Genomic DNA, 21,236 nt, shown 5'->3' with positions numbered 1-21,236 from the left:
GCAAGTTTTTCACATCATTTTGTTTATTTAAACTGAGCAAACCATATTTTGGTTTACCCTCCAATAAGGAATGATGGTGTACTAAATTCGGCATTCCAATTATAACTCATCAAAATATTGATCTGAAACTCTGCAAAACTCATATTTTTTATACCCACCACCGTAGGATAGGGGGTATATTCATTTAGTCATTCCGTTTACAACACATCGAAATATCAATTTCCGAACCTACAAAGTATATATATTTCGGATCGTCGTAAAATTCTAAGATGATTTAACGATGTCCGTGTGTCTGTCCGTCTATCCGCCTGTCCGTCCGTCTGTTATAGTCACTCTACAGGCTTCAAAAATTGAGATATTAAGCTGAAATTTGGCACAGATACGTCTTTTTGATGTACGCTGTATAAGTTCTTGAACGGGCCAAATCGGACCATTTTTGGATATAGCTGCTATATAGACCGATCTGCCAATAAAGGGTCTAATGCCCAAAAAATTTCATTTTTCATCCGATTTTGCTGAAATTTTAAACAATGAGTAGTTTTAGGCCTTCCGACATCTCACCCAAATATGGATCAGACCGGACTATATTTCGATATAGCTGCTATATAAACCGATTTTCCGATGAAGTGTCTAATGCCCATAAAAGACTAATTTCTCTTCCAATTTTGCTGAAATTTTAAATAATGAGTAGTTCTAGGCCTCCCGACATCTGACCCAAATATGGTTCAGATCAGACTATATTTAAATATAGCTGCCATATAGGCCAATCTCCCGATAAAGGGTCTGAAGCCCATAAAAGGTTTATTTTTTAATCGATTTCGCAGAAATTTGAAACAGTGAGTAGTTTCAGGCCTCTCAACTTCGAACCTAAATATGGTTCAGATCGGACTATATTTAGATATAGCTGCCATATAGACCGATCAGCCGATAAAGGGTCTGAAGCCCATAAAAGCCCTATTCATTACCCGATTTCGCAGAAATTTGAAACAGTGGGTAGTTCTAGGTCTCCCAAAATCCGCCCCAGATATGGTTTGGATCGGAATATATTTAGATATAGCTGCCATATAGACCGATCTCCCTATAAAGCATTATTTTTTATCCAAATTCACTGAAATTTGAAACAGTGAATAATTTTAGGCCACCCGCCATCCGAACCAAATATGGTGAAAATAGGACTGTATTTAGAAATAGCTGTCATATAGACCGATATGCCGGTTAAGGGTCTGAAGCTCATAACAGCTTTATTTATTATCCGATTTTATTGAAATTTGAAATACAAAATTCTCAGCGACTTATATTTTTAAGACCACTCAATGTCCGTACCGAATTTGGGTACATAAGTTATCCAATTTTCATCGAATTGTGACGAAAGGGGGTTTACATATATACCCGATGTGGTAGGTATCCAAAGTTTGGCCCGGCCGAACTTAATGCCTTTTTAATTGTTTTCATCCTGACAGTATAAATAGATTTCGACATGAACGTCCATCTATACACCCATATGCCAATCTGTCCGTCAAAAGAGCAAACTTTCGAAGTAGGAAAGCTAGGCGATTGGAACTTTGCACAAATAAGAATTATTAGTGTATATGTTGAGATAGTACCGATTAGACATCTTAAGCCACAGTAATCTGTAATTTTTATGTGATATTTTGTTGCGATTCCAAAATCCATACTAAGTATTACCCAAATCGGACAAGGTCAAATACTTAAGTGTGATCTTGGACAGGAAACTGTCCGGAGCGTACCGAGAAGGTTCAAAGATGTTGGACACTATGTAGACGGGCCGTATGCTCGTACCATGCCACGAAAATAGTATATCGCTTGACAAACAATTTAACAATATAAGTGCCTTTATGTGAATCCTTTATGATCTTTATAAGTCTACAAATTTAAGTCTGGATGTAAGGTGTACTCCGTTCTTAAAATACTCTATTTCAGCCCGATATTCTCATGATGTCTGATTTAGGGGTGTTTTTGGAAGGCCCATACACTTGGCCCTGAAAAAATATCAGCATCATGTTCTTCTCTTAAATGCCATTTATTTAAACCCCTTATTGCCATTGGTTTAAGGGAAGTCTACACGATGTGGCGTCCCCCAAAAAATCTCAAATACCTTTCAATTGAGCCACATATTGGCATGGGCGAAAAATCTTTACCCTTTGGAGGGTGTTTTGGGGAAGGGGTGATGCCCTAAATAAATGGTCCTACATTTGGATATCAAATTCGTACTCTACTCCGAAATACCTTTATTTGAGCCCCATATTGCGATGATCAATAAAAAATTGCTGTTTGTTGGGTATTTTGGGATTGCTCTACCCCCAATACCTTTTATTTAAGCCCCACGTTGACATGGTCGGTACCAATGTACCAGCAACGTGCTCTATTCTCATATATTTGAACCCCATATTGCCATTGGCCTCAAAATTGGGTATCAAATTCGTTTTCTAGTCTCAAATACCATTAAACGCCTTATTGCAAAAGCCAGCAAATATGCCCGGTTTGGGGTATGGGCCCTAAAACCTATGAATATCGAGCTCCACTGTCTTCAAGACCCAAATTGTGTTGGTGAGCAAATACGTCCTATTTGGGGGTTGTTATGATGGTGGGTCCCCAATGTTGTGTCAGATTCGTGGTCTACTCCCAAATACCTTTCATTTGAAAACATGACATTTTTGGGGGGTGTTTTGGGGTATGGGGCGGCCACTTTAAAAATATTTATCGGTGGTCCCCCAAACACCTGGTCCGACAATTGGATATCAGATTCGTTTTCTAATCTTAAATACCTTTCATTTGAGTCCCATATTGCCATGGTCAGTAAATAAATCCTGTTTGGGGGTTGTTTTGGGGAAGAGGTGGACCCCCAGAAACTTGGTCCCACATTTGGGTCCACTTAGTCCAGAAACTTGGTCCACGGTCAGTAAATATGTCAGATTTTGGGGTTTTTTGGGGGTTGGGGTTGTCCATCAAACAATTGATCCGACAATTGGATATCAAATTCGTTTTCTAATCTTAAAGACCTTTCATTTGAATCCTATATTGCCATGGTCAGTAAATAAATCCTGTTTGGGAGGTGTTTTGGGGAAGAGGTGGACTCCCAGAAACTTGGTCCCACATTTGGATATCAGATTCGTATTTTACTCCCAAATACCTTTCATTTTAATCCCATATTGCGACGGCCGGTAAATATATCCGATTCAGGGGTGTTTTGGGGGTTGGTGTGGTCCTCCATACATCTGGTCCGACAATTGGATATCAGATTCGTTGGTATATATATATTTATTTGATAGGTTTTTGGGTTGGATACCCCATCCGAAATTTGGATACCAAATTTTTGTTTGTAGGTTACTATAAGAGATCACACAAAACTTCGCCTAAATCGCACCACCCATTTCCGAGATCTGGCGTTTCTGAAAATTAGGGTAAGGGGGAGGGTCCTGAGTCTATAAGTAAGGGTTCTTAGTCTATAAGTAAGGAACACACAAACAAACGAACCTACAAACAAACACAAATAGATTTTTATATACAAAGATTTCCACCAAAATTTGTACATATTTCAGAAGTCATAGAGTAAATAGTTGTTTAAAATTTTGAGAAGATCGGTTGATAAAGTATCTAAAAGTGAATATCGATTTCCTGAAATTTCAAAACAAAAAGGCAGATGGACTGACGGACAGATGGATGGACGTAGCCAAATTGAATCAAAAAGTGATTCTAAGTCGATCGGTAAGCTTGTTAAGAAGTTTATCTCTCTTCCTTCCCTCTTCCTGTAAGATACAAAAATTTTAAAAACTTGCACCCATTTTTTTATACACACCATCATAGGATGGCGGGAATACTAACCTAGTCATTCCTTTTGTAACACCTCCATATATTGATGTGCGATCCCATAAAGTATACATATTCTTGATCGTCTGGACATTTTGAGTCGATCTAGCCATGTCTGTCCTTCCATCTGTCGAAATCACGATACCGGTAGAACGCAAAAAACAAGAAGCTTACAATTTTGCTCAAATACATCTAATTGATGTAGGTCGTTGGGGATTGCAAATGGGCCATATCGGATCAAATTCGGATATAGTTCCCATATAAACCGATCTTCCGATTTGATTTATTTGGCCCCAAGAAGTCGCAATTGTTTTCCGATTGGGATGGAATTTTGCTTGTAGTGTTCCGTTTTGAATTCCAACAACTGTGCTAAGTACAGTTGAAATCGCTCTATAACCTGATGCAGCTCCCATACAATCCGATCTCCCAATTTGATATCTTGAGCCCCTGGAAGCCGCAATTTATGCCTGATTTGGATAAAATTTTGCGTGTAGTCTTCTGTTAGGACTTTCAGCAACTGTACCAAGTACGGTCCAAGTTGCTCTATAACCTGACATAGCTCCCGTATAACCCGATTTCCCGGTTTCAAGTCTGGATCCCCTGGATCTGTTCTGTTACGACTTCCAACAACCTACTTCTTATCTAGTCATTCCATTTGTAACACCTCGAAATATTGATCTGCGATCGTCTCCACATTCTGAGTCGATCTGGCCATATCCGTCCGTCTGTCGAAATCGAACGCGTAAAGCTAGCCGCTTGAAAATTTCCACAGATACTTAATATTGATGTATGTCATTGTGGATTGCAAATGGGCCATATCGGTTCAGATTTGGATATAGCTCCCATCTAAACCGATCTCCCGATTTGACTTCTTGAGCCCTGCAATTTCGCACGTAGTATTCTGCTATGACTTCCAATAACTGTGATAAGTACGGTCCAAATCGGTCAAGAACCTGATATAGCTCCCATATAAACCGATAGCCATAAAATTACACATCGGATGAAAGTTAAATATGGGAGATATAGGTAAATCTGGACCGATTTTGCACACATATGAGGACATTGAATAAAACACCCCATGCACAATTTTGTAAAGATCGGACCAAAATTGTGGCTTCTTCAGCCTTTATAGACCATATAGGATGAAAGATGTATATGGGAAATTTATCTAAATTTGAACCGATTTCGTTCAAAATCACTACCGTTCGTCCTTAGGCCAAAAAAGAGACTTGTGCAAAATTTCATAATAATCGGACAATAAATGCTACCTGTTATTTGATCACAAGAATACATGGACAGACAGAGGGACCGACGCACATAGCTAAATCGAATCAGGAAGTGATTCTAAGCCGATCGGTAAACTCATAAATGGGTCTAGTTCTTCTCCTACTAAGAGTTGCAAACAAATGCGCAAAGATGTAATACCCTGTATCACAGTGGTGGTGTAAAGTATAAACAATTACACACAACATTTGATTCTTTTACCCATATTCTGAGAAGTTGTCATGGAATGACTGGTGGCACTTTCAATGGCTGACAAAATGCTGTATTGTAGGCCTTCTATAATACAAGATTTTAGAAGTTGAGTGTGTATGTGTTTTTGTGTTTGCATGTGTTTCAGCTCTCTTGTAAGGTCAGTTTTCACTAGTTGATAAGAGAAGGGCAACTGATTTTCGGCGCTGGAATTTTTGCACTCAATTTTAGGGTGAAGAAGACACAGAAAGGTTCTGTCTTTAAAATTGATGTATGCCACATGGTATCTTTATGATCTAGGTTGCACTTAACAAATCAATTAATGTGGATCTGAGAAGCTTTATGATATCTTTATGATATAGGTATAAAAAGTATATAAAAAATTACACTAAACAAATCAATTGATGTGGATCTGAGAAGCTTCCATAGCCAGATTGTCTTCATTATCTGGGCAACGGCTTAAAAATGTATAAAAAACAATCTAGCCATTGTTTCTGAATAAAACGCTTCTGCCAACAGAAGGACATTCACTCTGTAACCTATCTTGTATTCAATATAAATTCTTGTCAACAACAACATTTCAGCCTATAACCCCTTCCACAATTGACAATCAAAAGTTGCGGCTTTATGTCCATTTTTGACTTTTGGAGATGCCAAAAGTTTTAGGCAATATTATTTTACTATATTTTTTTTTTGTACTTGAAATTGCATTCTTTATATTTTTAATCAACCAAATGCCAGATATTATTAGCTAATCTTGATAACTGTTCCCAAAAAAAATCAATTCAACTAATTTTTCACAAATAAAAATAATTCTAGTAAAAAAAATTGCCATTTATGACGTCACTTCTCAGTATTTCCATGTTGACACATAGAAGTGTTCAAAACAAACCTTTTATAATCTTCTGCAGATATAGAGTAACATAATCGGACATTGTGATCATAGCAAGACGGTAAAATACACACCTTTCTTTACTTAAGTGGCAGTCAAATCAAAAAACCTGCGCTAAATATACATATATGGCATTTATCTGATTTTAAAATATTGGTATAAATAAATGTTGAAATTGTGAAAAAACTTTATTGTGTCCAATAGTCTGTATTAGACACAACTGAAGGTAGGTTTGAATTTTACACACTTCATAGATTTCCAAGTGTTTATCTCAGTTTTCTTAATCATTCTTCAGCCACCATGATGAAATTCTTTGTATTTTTAACCCTTGCTGCTTTGGCCAGCGCTGAATTGGTCCGTGTGCCAATTCACCGCCAGGAGAACTTCAAGAAGACCCTCGGCAATGTTAAGGCCGAATTGAATGTGTTGCGCAGCAAGTACAATGTGCCCACAACCCGTGCTGTCGAAGAACAATTGGAGAACACCGTCAACATGGAATACTACGGCACTATTACCATTGGCACTCCCCCACAAGACTTCCTGGTCTTGTTCGATTCTGGCTCCTCCAACTTGTGGGTGCCATCATCCCAGTGCTATGCCAATAACACCGCCTGCCAAAACCACAACAAATACGACTCATCTGCCTCATCCACCTATGTTGCCAATGGTGAATCCTTCTCCATTCAATATGGATCCGGCAGTTTGACTGGTTATTTGTCCACCGATACCGTTACTGTCAACGGATTGGCCATTGAATCACAAACTTTTGCTGAAGCCATGGCTGAACCCGGTACCAGCTTTGTTGACTCTAGCTTTGATGGTATCTTGGGTATGGCCTACCAATCCATTGCTGTCGATAATGTAGTCCCTCCCTTCTACAATATGTTCAGCCAAGGTTTGGTTGATTCCGATGTCTTCTCCTTCTATTTGACCCGTGATGGTACCTCCACCAATGGTGGTGAATTGATTTTGGGTGGTGTTGACTCTACCCTGTACAGCGGTGACCTTACCTATGTCGATGTCTCCGAACAAGGCTATTGGCAATTTGAAATGGACAGCGCCTCGATTTCCGGTAATGTTGTGTGCTCCAGCTGCCAAGCTATTGCCGATACTGGCACTTCTTTGATTGTTGCCCCCGAAGATGCTTACCTTGTTTTGAATGAAATTATTGGTGGAAGTGAAAACGATGATGGCCAATTCTTTGTTGATTGTGCCGATATCGGCAGCTTGCCCACAGTCGAACTCACCATTGGTGGCACCCTCTTCAGTTTGACCCCCGATATGTACATCGTCGATGTTGTTGATGATGATACCACCTATTGCATGTCTGCCTTCACCTACATGGGAACCGATTTCTGGATCTTGGGTGATGTCTTCATTGGTCCCTACTATACCGCCTTCGATTTGGGCAACAACCGTGTTGGTTTCGCTCCAATTGCCTAAAAAACAGTTAAGAGTAATAAATAAAGTGTTGAAGAAACTTTAACTTAGATGAAATAAGAAGGGAGTTTTAACAAATGGTCCATTTAAGAAACAAGTACGTGCTGATTAAAGTCGGATAAAATTAACCTTCTTATATTATAAACCACGTTGAATACAAACTCAAATTAAAGGGAAGAAATTGAAAATAGGGTATCTTTTTGTGAATTTTAACCTCATTCCGAGTTATTTTTGTTTAGCGAGATACTTAGTAAACATTAATGAGGCAGAAGGGCGATGCAGATTCATAAGGGCTTGTACTGATTTCGACTAAACCATTTGTCATAGAAGAAAATATTACCCATATTCGTAATTTTGATCTGATTATAGTGATATTGTATGTCGGAAGAGATATGGATATTGTAACGAGTTAATTTGAACTCGTACATGACATATCATTCTTCCCACTGTGCAGCAGTGACTATACCCGAATACCATTGATATGTCTATATTTATTTCAAATGTAATTTAATTCAATTCATTTTACGACGATCCTAGCCACTGTGGTTATGTTTCTGTTCACTGTGCCATCCATTCGCATGAGCAACACAACAAGTCATACATAAATATGCGTTGCCCAGCCACACAACCACTCCTCCATACATACATGTATTTACATAAACCCTGCAAACATTTTTGATTGCCAAACAATATTTCGCGAATCTTCTAGATGAAAGTTAATTTCGCGGACGAGCTCGTCTAAGAGTCGTAGACTATTGCCAAGTCGTGAGGAGTTGTGTCCTCAAGATGAATTTTCTTCTATATTCGATCCTCGTCAAGCTCCTGTAGACGAGCAAGCTCGTTGTGGTCTAAAGGACCGATCGTCGCGGGAGCAGGGTGGCTATTGGTTATTCAAAGGTGCCAATAACTCACCTTGTCATATCGAGCATAATAGGCACTCAGTATTTGTGCAAGAGCCGGTGCCGCCCGACCTCTCACTGAGACCCCGCCGCTCGATGCCGCTGATTATCCGCGACTGCCGTTGCAGCTACTCCGTAAGGAGCATTCCACTATCCTGTGGACGCGTCCGGTAGCTCGCAGCTAAGCTTCTCGTAATAGCAGTGATCACCACACAGATCGGACCTCAATGTTCCGGCCTGTGTGGTGCTCACAGCTATACCGTGCCGGGAAAAGTTGCGCATTACTCTCCTGGACGAGTAACAAATAAGTATTTTGGAATATTTATTAAATATGGTTCTAAAAGAATTGCGTTATGACGCGATTGGAAGATCAAAAAATACATATCAAGATTAGTTGTTCATCAAAAACGTTACAACTAAGAAGAAACTAAAACATTTTTTTTTGTATAGTCGTTATATTCGTCATACTAAGTACGAATCTACATATAAACCAAGTGAGACTTTTGTTTGGTGTTGTGGAAGATGTCCACTCAAAACAAAACCATCGAATAACATAATTCAATACAAGTCCTAAACGCACCAGGCATGAAAATAAATAGGCAATTCCCATAGCCAGGCCACACAGCCATCCATACTTATATTGGGTTGCTCAAAAAGTAATTGCGGATTTTTCATATAGTCGGCGTTGACAAATTTTTTCAACGGCTTGTGACTCTGTAATTGCATTCTTTCTTCTGTCAGTTATCAGCGGTTACTTTTAGCTTGCTTTAGAAAGAAAGTGCGCGAATTTTTGTACCAATTTCAGTACAAGTGATGAACATTCGGACACACCAATGTAAAAGGCATTCGATCGGGCATGGAAATTGACATTTTTGCTTGTTGGTACAGATGCTAACACGGATTATCGTTATTCGACGTCTATTTAAACCAGACAAGTGGGATATAATTCTCACTTGGTTGATGGAGCAATTGCTACTTAATGTCACCTTTTTCTAGGGCTGATTATGAGCTGGCAGAATAGTAAGTCACGTGGCATAGTCTGCAATCAAAAAACCTCGGAGCCCTAGGATTTCATCGCCGAATAACGCGATTCGTTCGCATTCTCACTGACGGATCAGTTGATGCCGTAAATAACACGACTAGTCCGCTAGTTCGCATCCTAACGCGACTAGGAAACTAGTTCACATCCTAATGCCGATTCGTTCGCATCCTAACGAGATTCGTTTGCATCCTTACGCAACTAGGCAACTATTTCGCATCCTAACGCTGATTCGTTCGCATTCTAACGGGACTATGTAACTAATTCGCATACTAGCGAGACTTAGTAACTAATGCAACTAGGCAACTAGTTCGCATCCTAAAGCTATTCGTTCGCATCTTAACGCGATTCGTTTGCATCCTTACGCAACTAGGCAACTATTTCGCATCCCAACGCTGATTCGTTCGCATTCTAACGGGACTATGTAACTAATTCGCATACTAGCGAGACTTGGTAACTAATGCAACTAGGCAACTAGTTCGCATCCTAACGCTATTCGTTCGCATCCTAACGGGGCTAGGTAACTAGTTCGCATCCTAACGCTGATTCGTTCGCATCCTTCTTCGACTAACCCACTAGTTCTCAACCTAACCCAACCCATTCGCATCCATTATGTATTAGACACCCTTCTCATAAACTCTGCTCTTGCCTTCGCAGACCCCAATCGAAGCAGCGGTGATACCCACAGTGCGCGCCTAACTAAGCCCCGAATAAGACTTTCGAATACTAGCCAAATCCAAAACCGCCAGATAACACAACCGTCTCAACCCGTCCGAGCTCCAAAGAAACCAATCGAATCTGTCCACCCGAGCTCAATCCCCTGCATCAAGCGCCTACCGGCTAAATCGCCTCACTGAGAGTTACCAACCAACGTTCAGCGTCATAGGCGGACTTGCTAACCTCTGCGCTACGGTGGCCTCCAACTACGGTCAGCAGTGGTTATCCCCTCCTAATGCTGGCGATGTTTGAAAGGTACTATGGCATGTCAAAACATCGCCCCAAAGGAGATTCCTATTGAAATGTTCATAGGCAAATTTCCAATTACATAGCATATGGATCGTTTGTCAAAATCAAAATACCATTCGTATTTCGAGAAACTTGTTACTGATAGGATCGCTCATATATTATATATAGTTTTTCTTCTTCCCAACATGACTTTTTAAGGATAAAATCGTCTTTGACCAAACTTCTGGAATTAACCTCTCACATTTTTCAATCGTTCAAATCGGTCTATAACCTGATATAGCTCCCATATCAACTGGTCTACCGATTTGACTTCTACGCCTTTACAAGCCCCAGTTTTTGTCGGATTTGGCTGAAATTGAGCATGTAGTGTTCTTTTACGATTTTCAACAACTGTGCCAAATACGGTCTAAGTTAGTCCATAACCTGATATAGCTCCCATATAAACCGGTCTGCTGGTTTGACAGAACTATGGTATTTAGAATAAAATTATGCCCTTCAACTAGATGCATTTTCTATAAATTTTTAGCAAAGTCCATGTTGGTGGGTTCCCCACATTCGGCCCGGCCGAACTTAATACACTTTTATTATTTTCAAACTTAAACGTAAACTCTCTTCTGCACTTGATACCGTCCGACAAATCACGTAGTACGCAACGTGTATTTTTTTTAAGATGATGTTTGTCACGTCCAATTCATGACTCATTATGTCATCGGGGCTTCACAGGTCTAAATGTATGCTGATGATGTAAAGCTTTTTATCCTGTTCTTATACCCATATTGTCAATCCGTTTGCAACGCATCGAAATATCCATTTCCGACCCTATAAAGTATATATATTCCTGATCGTCGTAAAAATCTAAGCCGATCTAGCCATATCCGTCCGTTTGTCAATCCGTTTGTCTGTTGAAATCACGCTAGAATCCTTAAAAATAGAGATATTGACCTAAAACTTTGCCCCCATATAGAGCGATCTCTCGTTTTCAGGTCTTGGGCCCATAAAAGGAGCATTTATTGTCAGATTTCGCCGAAATTTGAGACAGTGAGTTGTGTAAGGCTCTTCGACATCTCCCTGTAATTTCGCTCAGATCCGTGCTGATTTGGATATATCTACCTTATAGACCGAACTCTCGATTTAAGGTTTTGGTCCCACAAAAGACGCATTTATTGTCCAATGTCGGCGAAATTTGGGATAGTGGGTTGAGTTATAGCCTTCGACATCCTTCTTCAATTTGACCCTGATCCGTCTAGATCTGAATATAGCTGCCATAAAAGCCGATCTCTTGATTTAAGACTTTGGGCCCATAAAAGGTTCATTTATTGTTCGATGACGCCGAAATTTGGGACAGTGTGTTGTGTTAGGCCCTTCGACATCCCTCTTCCATTTGGACGAGATCGGTTCAGATTTGGATATAGCTGTTAGAGCGCATAAATTATGCATTTTCCTCCATATTATGACGAAAGGTGGTTTACATATATATACCCGAGGATACTCAAATTTCAGCCCGGCCGAACTTAACGCCTTTTTACTTGTTTCCAATGCGGAAAGCGCGAATTGGCTAAATGGTGTGATGAGAATCTTATGTCTCTTAACCTCGATAAAAGCAAGAAAATTACCTTTTGCAGAAAATCTGCCATAACCACTTCGTATTTCTTTATTGGACGTCGATTAGATGTGATACCTCAATTAAACGACTTAGGTGTTATACTTGATAGTAAGCTGAGGTTTGACGCCATATTGATTCTTGTGTAGGTATATCAATGTCTATTCTAGGTTTTATCAAGAGGTGGTCGAAGGAATTCAATGAACCTTACTTTTCTCTTGTCAGGCCGACGCTCGAATATGCCTCCGTCGTGTGGGCCTCTAGAATTCTAACTTCACTCTACCATCATCTTCAATAATTCTTATTCGTTACCAGTCGTTAAAATGTTTACTGAGTTGACGTGCTGCTGCATCCTGCTTAACTCCTTCTGTTTATTCATACGCGTTGCTTCTGCTCCTTAACTATGCTGATGCCCGAGCAAGTCAAGCATAGAATCCGTCACTGCGAATTCGAATTGACGTTGCTGATTCCAACCTAAACCATTTCTGCTAGTTAATTTGCGACGACTGAGCGCAACTGCGGACTTATTGATATCTTATTCGGCTTCCGATTACAGAAATGTGAATCTATTACTGTGGTTTCAAGGTGAATCTATGTGAATCTATTACTGTGGTTTCAAGGTCCATTTATTCGACTTTTGCCTATTCCTATAGGCGAACTATTTTTAAAGAATGTATCGTGATTTCAACAGACAGACGGACGGACATGGCTAGATCGTCTTACAGTTTTGCGCTCTTCAAGAATATATATACTTTATAGAGTCGGAAATGGATATGACGATGTCTTGCAAACGGAAGGAATGAATATACTCCCATCCTTCGGTGGTGGGTATAAAAATAACAAGCAAATTCTTATCTACACTATATGGTATACCATTAGCCCAGACTTTGCAGGCTACATGCGCATTTTCTTGATGCAACACTTGTATTCTTATATCCCGAATTTCAACATTCAAAAATGCAACTTGCAACATCAACAAATCTTATACAGTCTATCCGCAAATAGTGGAGCTGTATGAAAATCAACAAGTAAAAGCGTGCTAAGTTCGGGCGGGCCGAATCTTGGGAACACACCACCATGGAATCTGCTAAAAATTTATACAAAAATAACTTCTGCCAAACCAGCAAATATTAAAGCTTCTAGGTACCGAACAAGGATGATCGAGAGACCGATTACATGGCAGCTATATCAGGTTATAGACTGATTTTGGTCATATTTGGCAGAGTTGTTGGCAAAATTTCCGCCAAATCGGACACAAATTGCTGCTTGTAAGGACTCAAGATATCAAATCGGGAGATCGGTTTATATGGGAGCTATATCAGGTTATAAGCCGATTTGGACCGTACTTGGCACAGTTGTTGGAAGTCATAACAGAACACTACATGCAAAATTTCCGCCAAATCTGGCAAAAATTGCGGCGGCTTCCAGGGGCTCAAGAAGTCAAATCGGGATATCGGTTTATATGGGAGCTATATCAGGTTATAGACCGATTTGGACCGTACTTGACACAGTTGTTGGAAGTCATAACAAAACACCATATGTAAAATGTCAGCCAAATCGGACAAAAATCGCGGCTTCCAGAGGCTCAAGAAATCAAATCGGGAGATCGGTTTATATGAGAGCTATATCAGGTTATAAACCGATTTGAACCGTACTTAACACAGTTGTTGAAAGTTATAACAGAACATCACTTGCAGATTTTCAGCCCAATCGAACAAAATTGGGGCTTGTATGGGCTCAAGAAGTCAAATCAGGAGATCGGTTTATATAGGAACTTTATCTAAATCTGTCCACCGATACCGTTACAGTCGGTGGATTGGCCCATTTGCAATCTCCAAGGACCTACATCGATATCAATTATCTGTGTAAAATTTCAAACAGCTAGCTTTACGCGTTCGACCTCTATCGTGATTTCGACAGACGGACGGACGGACATGGCTAGGTCGATTCAGAACGTCGAGACGATCAAAAATATATATACTTTATGGCGAATATTTCGAGGTGTTACAAAAGGAATGACTAGATTAGTGGTGAGTATAAAAATGTTTTCTTCGAAGTTATGAGCAATAGTGCAATAGTCATTTAGACTATTTTTGTCTAAGCTCATAATATTGATGATTGACTGGGTGATTCGTCGATAAATGCCCCGGATAAAGGGATGGAATCCCAGAAACTGCAGTCCGGTTAACCTTCCTAACAAATTTTTGAAAACACCTGTGGTAAATGCCAGCCAAAAATAACTGATCTTGTACTCATAGACTACAAAAAGAACTATCCTCAATTAACGATAATTAATATACCTACCCATTTTTCTCGAATTACCAAATAGGCTGCTCGATCAAATTGTTATCGTGAGGTTAATGTTTCTAGTAATTACAAAATATCTTTTTATTTACCAGAAGCATAAGATTTCGTTTGATATTAATATATTTATCAATTAATGAATAGAACGCGATTTTTTACGCCTTATTGAAACCAACAAAATATTTACAATAATTATCTGAATTTGAAATAGAGGTATAAATGGCTGTTAAAATTTGTGTGGAAATGTGTTGTGTCCAATAGTCTGTATTAGACACAACTGAAGGTAGGCGGTTTTTCTTTTAATTATTTAATGTATTAAATTTCCAAGACTTCATGTTAGATTTCTTTTTCCTTTTCTCAACAGCCATCATGATGAAATTCTTTGTATTTTTAACCCTTGCTGCTTTGGCCAGCGCTGAATTGATCCGTGTACCAATCCACCGCCAGCAGAACTTCAAGAAGACCCGGGGCAATGTTAAGGCCGAATTGGATATCTTGCGCAGCAAATATAATTTGATCGCAACCAGCGATGAAAGCAGTAATGAAAGCAGTAATGAAAGCAGTGATGAAAGCACTGATGAAAGCAGTATTGAGGAACAATTGGCAAACACGCTGAACATGGAATACTATGGCATCATCACCATTGGCACTCCCCCACAAGACTTCCTGGTGTTATTCGATTCTGGCTCCTCCAACTTGTGGATTCCATCTTCGCAATGCTATGCCAATAACACCGCCTGCCAAACCCACAGCCAATACAACTCATCTGCCTCATCCACCTATATTGCCAATGGTGAATCCTTTTCCATTCAATATGGCACCGGTAGTTTGACTGGTTTTTTGTCCACCGATACCGTTACAGTCGGTGGATTGGCCATTCAATCACAAACTTTTGCTGAAGCCATGGCTGAACCCGGTACTAGTTTTGTTGACTCCATCTTTGATGGTATCATGGGTATGGCCTACCAAACCATTGCTGTCGATAATGTAGTTCCTCCCTTCTACAATATGTTCAGCCAAGGTTTGGTGGATTCCGCTGTATTCTCCTTTTACTTGGCTCGTAATGGTACCTCCATCAATGGCGGTGAATTGATTTTGGGTGGTGTTGACCCATCCCTGTACAGCGGTTATCTCACCTACGTTAATGTCTCCCAACAAGGATATTGGCAATTTGAAATGGAAAGCGCCTCTATTTCCGGTTATGTTGCGTGCTCCAGCTGCCAAGCTATTGCCGATACTGGCACATCATTGATCGTTGCCCCCAAATATGCTTTCCTCGTATTAAATGAAGTTATTGGTGGAACTGAAGGCTCTGATGGAAACTTCTATGTTGATTGTGCCAGTGTCTCCAGCTTGCCCACAGTCGAACTCGCCATTGGTGGCACCCTCTTCAGTTTAACCCCCGATATGTATATAATCAATGTCAATGATGATGATACGAACTACTGTATGTCTGCCTTCACCTACATGGGTACGGATTTCTGGATTTTGGGTGATGTCTTCATTGGTCCCTACTATACCGCTTTCGATTTGGACAACAACCGTGTTGGTTTCGCTCCAGTAGCTTAAAAAGTAGTTGAAATTAGAATAAATAAAGTGGTGAAGAACCAGATTGTCTGATTATAATGAAATATTCGTACGATAGTTTTCCTGTAAATGCAAATTTCTCACATATCAATGAGCGCTGTCCGATTCAAGCTCAACGATAACGGTCCTCCATTTTATAGCCGAGTTCGAACAGCGTGCGGCAGTGCGACACATATTTATGGAGATGTTTTTGCATGGCTGCGATACCAAATGTTTAAGTGGCCCAATAACTTGCGAATGTTCACAATCGCTAAGTCAGACAGGTTCTCAAAGAAATGATAACCTAAAGTGGAACTCCTTCTAACTGCTAGTGCGGGACACATAGAAGGTGTTCTATTGGGTTGCCCAAAAAGTAATTGCGGATTTTTGAAAAGAAAGTAAATGCATTTTTAATAAAACTTAGAATGAACTTTAATCAAATATACTTTTTTTAAAATTTTTTCTAAAGCAAGCTAAAAGTAACAGCTGATAACTGACAGAAGAAAGAATGCAATTACAGAGTCATAAGCCGTTGAAAAAATTTGTCATCGCCGACTATATGAAAAATCCGCAATTACTTTTTGGGCAACCCAATATAACATCTTCTTCTTCGCTGTCCTCACAGCTTCTGCAAAAGTCGCTACTGGCAACCTTCAGTCAGCATGTTTTCCGATTAAACAGTGACCTGTCATGACGGAAACAATGACTGAGACGTCTGTTCTAGCCAATGACAGCAAAGAGCTAGACCTCTTCAAATCCAGATTAGGCCATACAGTTTTGGAATGCTCACAGCCCCCTCTATGTGGCCATCTATATTTCTGTTACCAGGGATATCGTAGTTCCCATCGGTTCTATCAGGAATAGTGGTACAGAACTGTTCATCAAAAAGCGGCTCAGATGGGGTATAATCCACACTGCCTGGAACATCGGATATTATATGAAGGACAACACAGTGTCCGTAGCCGTCACATAACTAACTAACTTACGATCCTTACTGTGGTGGAACAGCGAAACGGCGAAAATCCTATGGGGGGATCCAGATCGTGAAAAGACGTGGCTATTACTAAAAGGAAGTAAGAAGGAGGTCTGTATAGCTATTGGTATCATAAGGGGACACATAGGACTACGAGCTCACTTATGTAAAATCGGTGCGGCAAGTGATAGCATGTGTAGGGCATGCTGGGAAGATGACTCATCAACGTCTCAACGTTGGGTCATTTCCTTTGTCATTGCCCGGTTTTCGCGTCTAACAGATACCGGCACTTAGGTGGAGACACAATACCAGACATGAACCAACTTAGGGGAGTGATATTGAAAACAATTATGGATTTTGTAAATAGCACGGAATTCCTAACTTACAATTTTTTTACTTTATAGTTTTCAGAGCGCACAACAAGCCGATTACTGGCTTAGGTGTATGTCCATGGGGCGGATTAATATCTGCATCCTCTTTTCAACCTAATCTAACCTAACTTAACCTTACGGCAGTGGTCGTTGCAATTTGTCTAGCCACAATGTCCAGAGGCATAAGATGTAGCATTAAATTCAGTGCATCAGATGGTGTCGTCCTCAGTGCGGTTGTGATGCACAAACAAGTCATCCTTTGGATCCGGTTAAGTATTGAGCAGTAGGTAGACTTTTGAAGCGCTGTCCACCAGACCCCAACACCATATAGCATAATGGGTCTGACAACTGCAGTATATACCCAATGCAAGACTAAATCCCCAACTTTTGCCAATGGCTCTCTTGCAAGTGTATAGGGCAAGAGATGCTTTTCTTGTCCTTTCCAAAATGTTGAATTTGAAGTTGAATTTCCTGTCCAGCAAAACACCCAGGTACTTTGCGTTTTCTGTAAATATGACATTCTTTCCACCCAAGGAGACAGGTTCCACTGTAGGCAACTTGTATCTCCTGCCGAAAAGAACTACTTCCGTCTTGCACGGATTTATACCCAGACCCCTTTCGGTAGCCCAATTTGCTGATGCACATAGAGCTTTCTGAAGTATATCTCTTAGAATGCTGGGAAACCTTCTCCTAACGGCAATTGCTACGTCATCAGCATACGCGACCACTTCTACACCTTTTTTCTTCCAGAGACAATAATACATTGTTAATGGCTATATTCCAAAGTAGAGAAGACAGTACATCTCCTAGAGGTGTTCCTCTGCTGACCCATCTTTTTAGATCCACAGATCCCCAGCCTGCCGTAATGTATCTTTTAGGAAGTAAATTATTAATAAACTTTCTTACGGTAGAGTTGATGCCTAGAAACTCCAATTCCTTCAAGATTAACGTAGGTGTTACATTATTGAAAGCACATTCAATGTCAAGAAATGTTACCATTGTATACTCCTTGACAGCGAGAGAACCCTCTATTTTACCGACTACGGTTTGAAGGGCTGTTTCAGTGGATTTGCCTTTACTATATGCATGCTGCTGCAGAGACAGGCGATCTCCAGGGATCTTTGCCCTAAGATATGTTTCTATCAACCTCTCAAAAGTCTTCAGCAGCTAATAGGACGATAATCTTTCGCTTTCGTGTGGTAGGGTTTTCCTGCTTTCGGAATGACCTTCGTGTTCCTCCATCCCCCAGGTATATATGACATTCTGATACAAGAAGAGTATATCTCCTTCAGCCGGGAAACCAGTCTATCAGACACGGCTTGTAATTCAACCGGTGATACATCATCAGGGCCTGGCGACTTAAAGAAGTCAAAACTTCTTATCGCTCAAAGGATTTTCGGCTCAAACACAATGTCTCTAATAACCTCCGACAAATGCATACCAGTGACAACCTCTTCTGGCGCAACAGACCTCTATCCACCAATTACCACGTTAAACACGCTCGACAACCCTGTCTATTAGCTGTACTTTTTCCCAATGCATGTGTTTTTGTGTAATGACAGATTTTTTTTCTGTGACAATTACTCTTCTTCCGTGGTACGCATGATTCTGTGCATCTGTTGGAAGTTGTATTGATGGTTTCGAACGCTAGATAACGACAACGGCTATCGCTATTACTCCGTGTGCCCAGGTTTGAATCCCGGCCAGGCTCTGCAATTTTTTTTTTCATTTTCAAGTTTTTTGCCTGTTAGGGTGAAGATCATTAAATTTTACAATTTTTGTTTGTTTCTCTTTCGTCAATGACAATTTTGTGGATCATTTCCTTTCTTTGTCATAGAAGACAAACTCACCAAAATTTTGGAATATTGTCATTGAAGAATATATGAGGGTCATATGAAAATGAATCAAGGATTTGTATGGACGGTCGGCTATATGTCTTCAACGATTTAAAAATGTCATGCAACCTACTTTTCAGACTACGCGGCCTGCTTAGAAAATCCAATTTTCTTAAAGAAGACTTTGAAAACAATGTCATGATACACTTTTGGATTGCTGAAGCCTATACGCTCAAATACTCACCCTTTCTCTCTAGTAGGAGAGGCACAAGAGAATAATTAAGGGTCCGGTTAACAAATAATCATTTGCGGCTATCGGAAAACCCTTTTGCCATTATGGAGTTTTTAGTATTACAACAAAATCAAGGTCCTTTCACCGTGGGCAAAACTACAAAAGGGTTAACAATAAACAAGGTTAGTTACGTCCAATAATGCAACGTTTATGGTTAACGTTTGATATGTTGAAGAGAAACGTTATATTGTTACAATAAAAGAAAAACTTCCCAATAAAAGCATTTTGTTTGTCGTAAAAAATTTCCCAAACGTTTGGTAAATATTTTTTTGCGTTTATGTGAGATATAAAGGGTGATTTTTTTGAGGTTAGGATTTTCATGCATTAGTATTTGACAGATCACGTGGGATTTCAGACATGGTGTCAAAGAGAAAGATGCTCAGTATGCTTTGACATTTCATCATGAATAGACTTACTAACGAGCAACGCTTGCAAATCATTGAATTTTATTACCAAAATCAGTGTTCGGTTCGAAATGTGTTCAAATTTTGACAAATTTTGTTCAGCGATGAGGCTCATTTCTGGTTGAATGGCTACGTAAATAAGCAAAATTGCCGCATTTGGAGTGAAGAGCAACCAGAAGCCGTTCAAGAACTGCCCATGCATCCCGAAAAATGCACTGTTTGGTGTGGTTTGTACGCTGGTGGAATCATTGGACCGTATTTTTTCAAAGATGCTGTTGGACGCAACGTTACGGTGAATGAACACATTTCGAACCGAACACTGATTTTGGTAATAAAATTCAATGATTTGCAAGCGTTGCTCGTTAGTAAGTCTATTCATGATGAAATGTCAAAGCATACTGAGCATCTTTCTCTTTGACACCATGTCTGAAATCCCACGTGATCTGTCAAATACTAATGCATGAAAATCCTAACCTCAAAAAAATCACCCTTTATACCCCTGTTTCTTAATGGAAAGTTCATGGGCAAATTTGCATTTGCAATCACCATACCTTCCCTTTCGCTGTATTTATTAAATAGGCTTCTCGATCATTTTGTTATCGTTAAAAGATATACGCGTGGCTAATGTTTATCTTATTTACACGATAACTCTTTTTATTTACCAAAAGCTTGAGATTTTATTTGAAATAATAAATTTATCAATTAATGAATCATATTTGAAAACGTTAGCGGTGTCATAAATCGCAGTAAATAGGGCTTCAAACTGTCTAACATAGTTGTACATGCATATGTTGTGGCACAGCGATGACACAAATGTGAACCATTTCCCGAGCGGAAGTAATTAAATTCTAATCCTCTGAAAATAGGTTCATATTTTTAGAATGGGAATACCCAGCAAATACAAATCTCATTGTAGATTTGTATATTTTTTATACAAGCCACCACCATAGGATGGGGGTATACTGATCTAGTCATTCCGTTTGTAACACCTCGACACATTCGTATAAGACCCCATAAAGTATATATATTCTTGATATTCTCGACTTTCAGAGTCGATCTAGCCATGTCCGTCTGTCTTTCGAAATCACAATAGCGGTCCAACGCGTAAAGCTAGCCACTTGAAATTTTGCTCAGATACTAAATATTGATGTAGGTCGCTGGGGATAGGTCGCTCCCATATAAACCGATCTCCCTTCTTCTTCTTTCTGCGGAATAGGCTTTTCATCACTCTCCTTTTCTCCTGATAACTTTCCTTCATCTGGCGCATTGCTACTGATTGCAGGGTTGCCGATATGCCGCATTCTTGGCTTGAATAGTATCAGGGCACTCTTGGTCGTACCATGGGTTTCTTGGG

The 21,236-nt window shown here is 39.8% G+C and overlaps 2 protein-coding genes across 2 annotated transcripts; both read left to right on the top strand.

Annotated features, from left to right (window-relative positions):
* The first annotated feature begins 6,333 nt into the window (after positions 1–6,333).
* Positions 6,334–7,694, top strand: LOC106088352 (lysosomal aspartic protease). Its single transcript, XM_013253830.2, has 2 exons — positions 6,334–6,419; positions 6,489–7,694. The coding sequence occupies exon 2, from the start codon at positions 6,494–6,496 to the stop codon at positions 7,634–7,636; it is 1,143 nt and encodes a 380-aa protein (XP_013109284.2). The 5' UTR covers positions 6,334–6,419; positions 6,489–6,493; the 3' UTR covers positions 7,637–7,694.
* A 6,992-nt stretch (positions 7,695–14,686) lies between these two features.
* On the top strand, positions 14,687–16,066 carry LOC106088353 (lysosomal aspartic protease-like). Its single transcript, XM_013253831.2, has 2 exons — positions 14,687–14,724; positions 14,806–16,066. Exon 2 carries the CDS (start codon positions 14,811–14,813, stop codon positions 16,008–16,010), a length of 1,200 nt encoding a protein of 399 aa, XP_013109285.2. The 5' UTR covers positions 14,687–14,724; positions 14,806–14,810; the 3' UTR covers positions 16,011–16,066.
* The last annotated feature ends 5,170 nt before the right edge of the window (positions 16,067–21,236 follow it).

Source organism: Stomoxys calcitrans, chromosome 3 (genome assembly GCF_963082655.1).
Source record: "Stomoxys calcitrans chromosome 3, idStoCalc2.1, whole genome shotgun sequence".
Classification (NCBI taxonomy): domain Eukaryota; kingdom Metazoa; phylum Arthropoda; class Insecta; order Diptera; family Muscidae; genus Stomoxys; species Stomoxys calcitrans.
This window is presented reverse-complemented; position numbering and strand designations above follow the sequence as displayed.

What these genes read in the sequence shown, in the direction of transcription:
- LOC106088352 (XM_013253830.2), top strand. Translation starts at nt 6,494, where the DNA reads ATGATGAAATTCTTTGTATTTTTAACCCTTGCTGCTTTGGCCAGCGCT.
- LOC106088353 (XM_013253831.2), top strand. Translation starts at nt 14,811, where the DNA reads ATGATGAAATTCTTTGTATTTTTAACCCTTGCTGCTTTGGCCAGCGCT.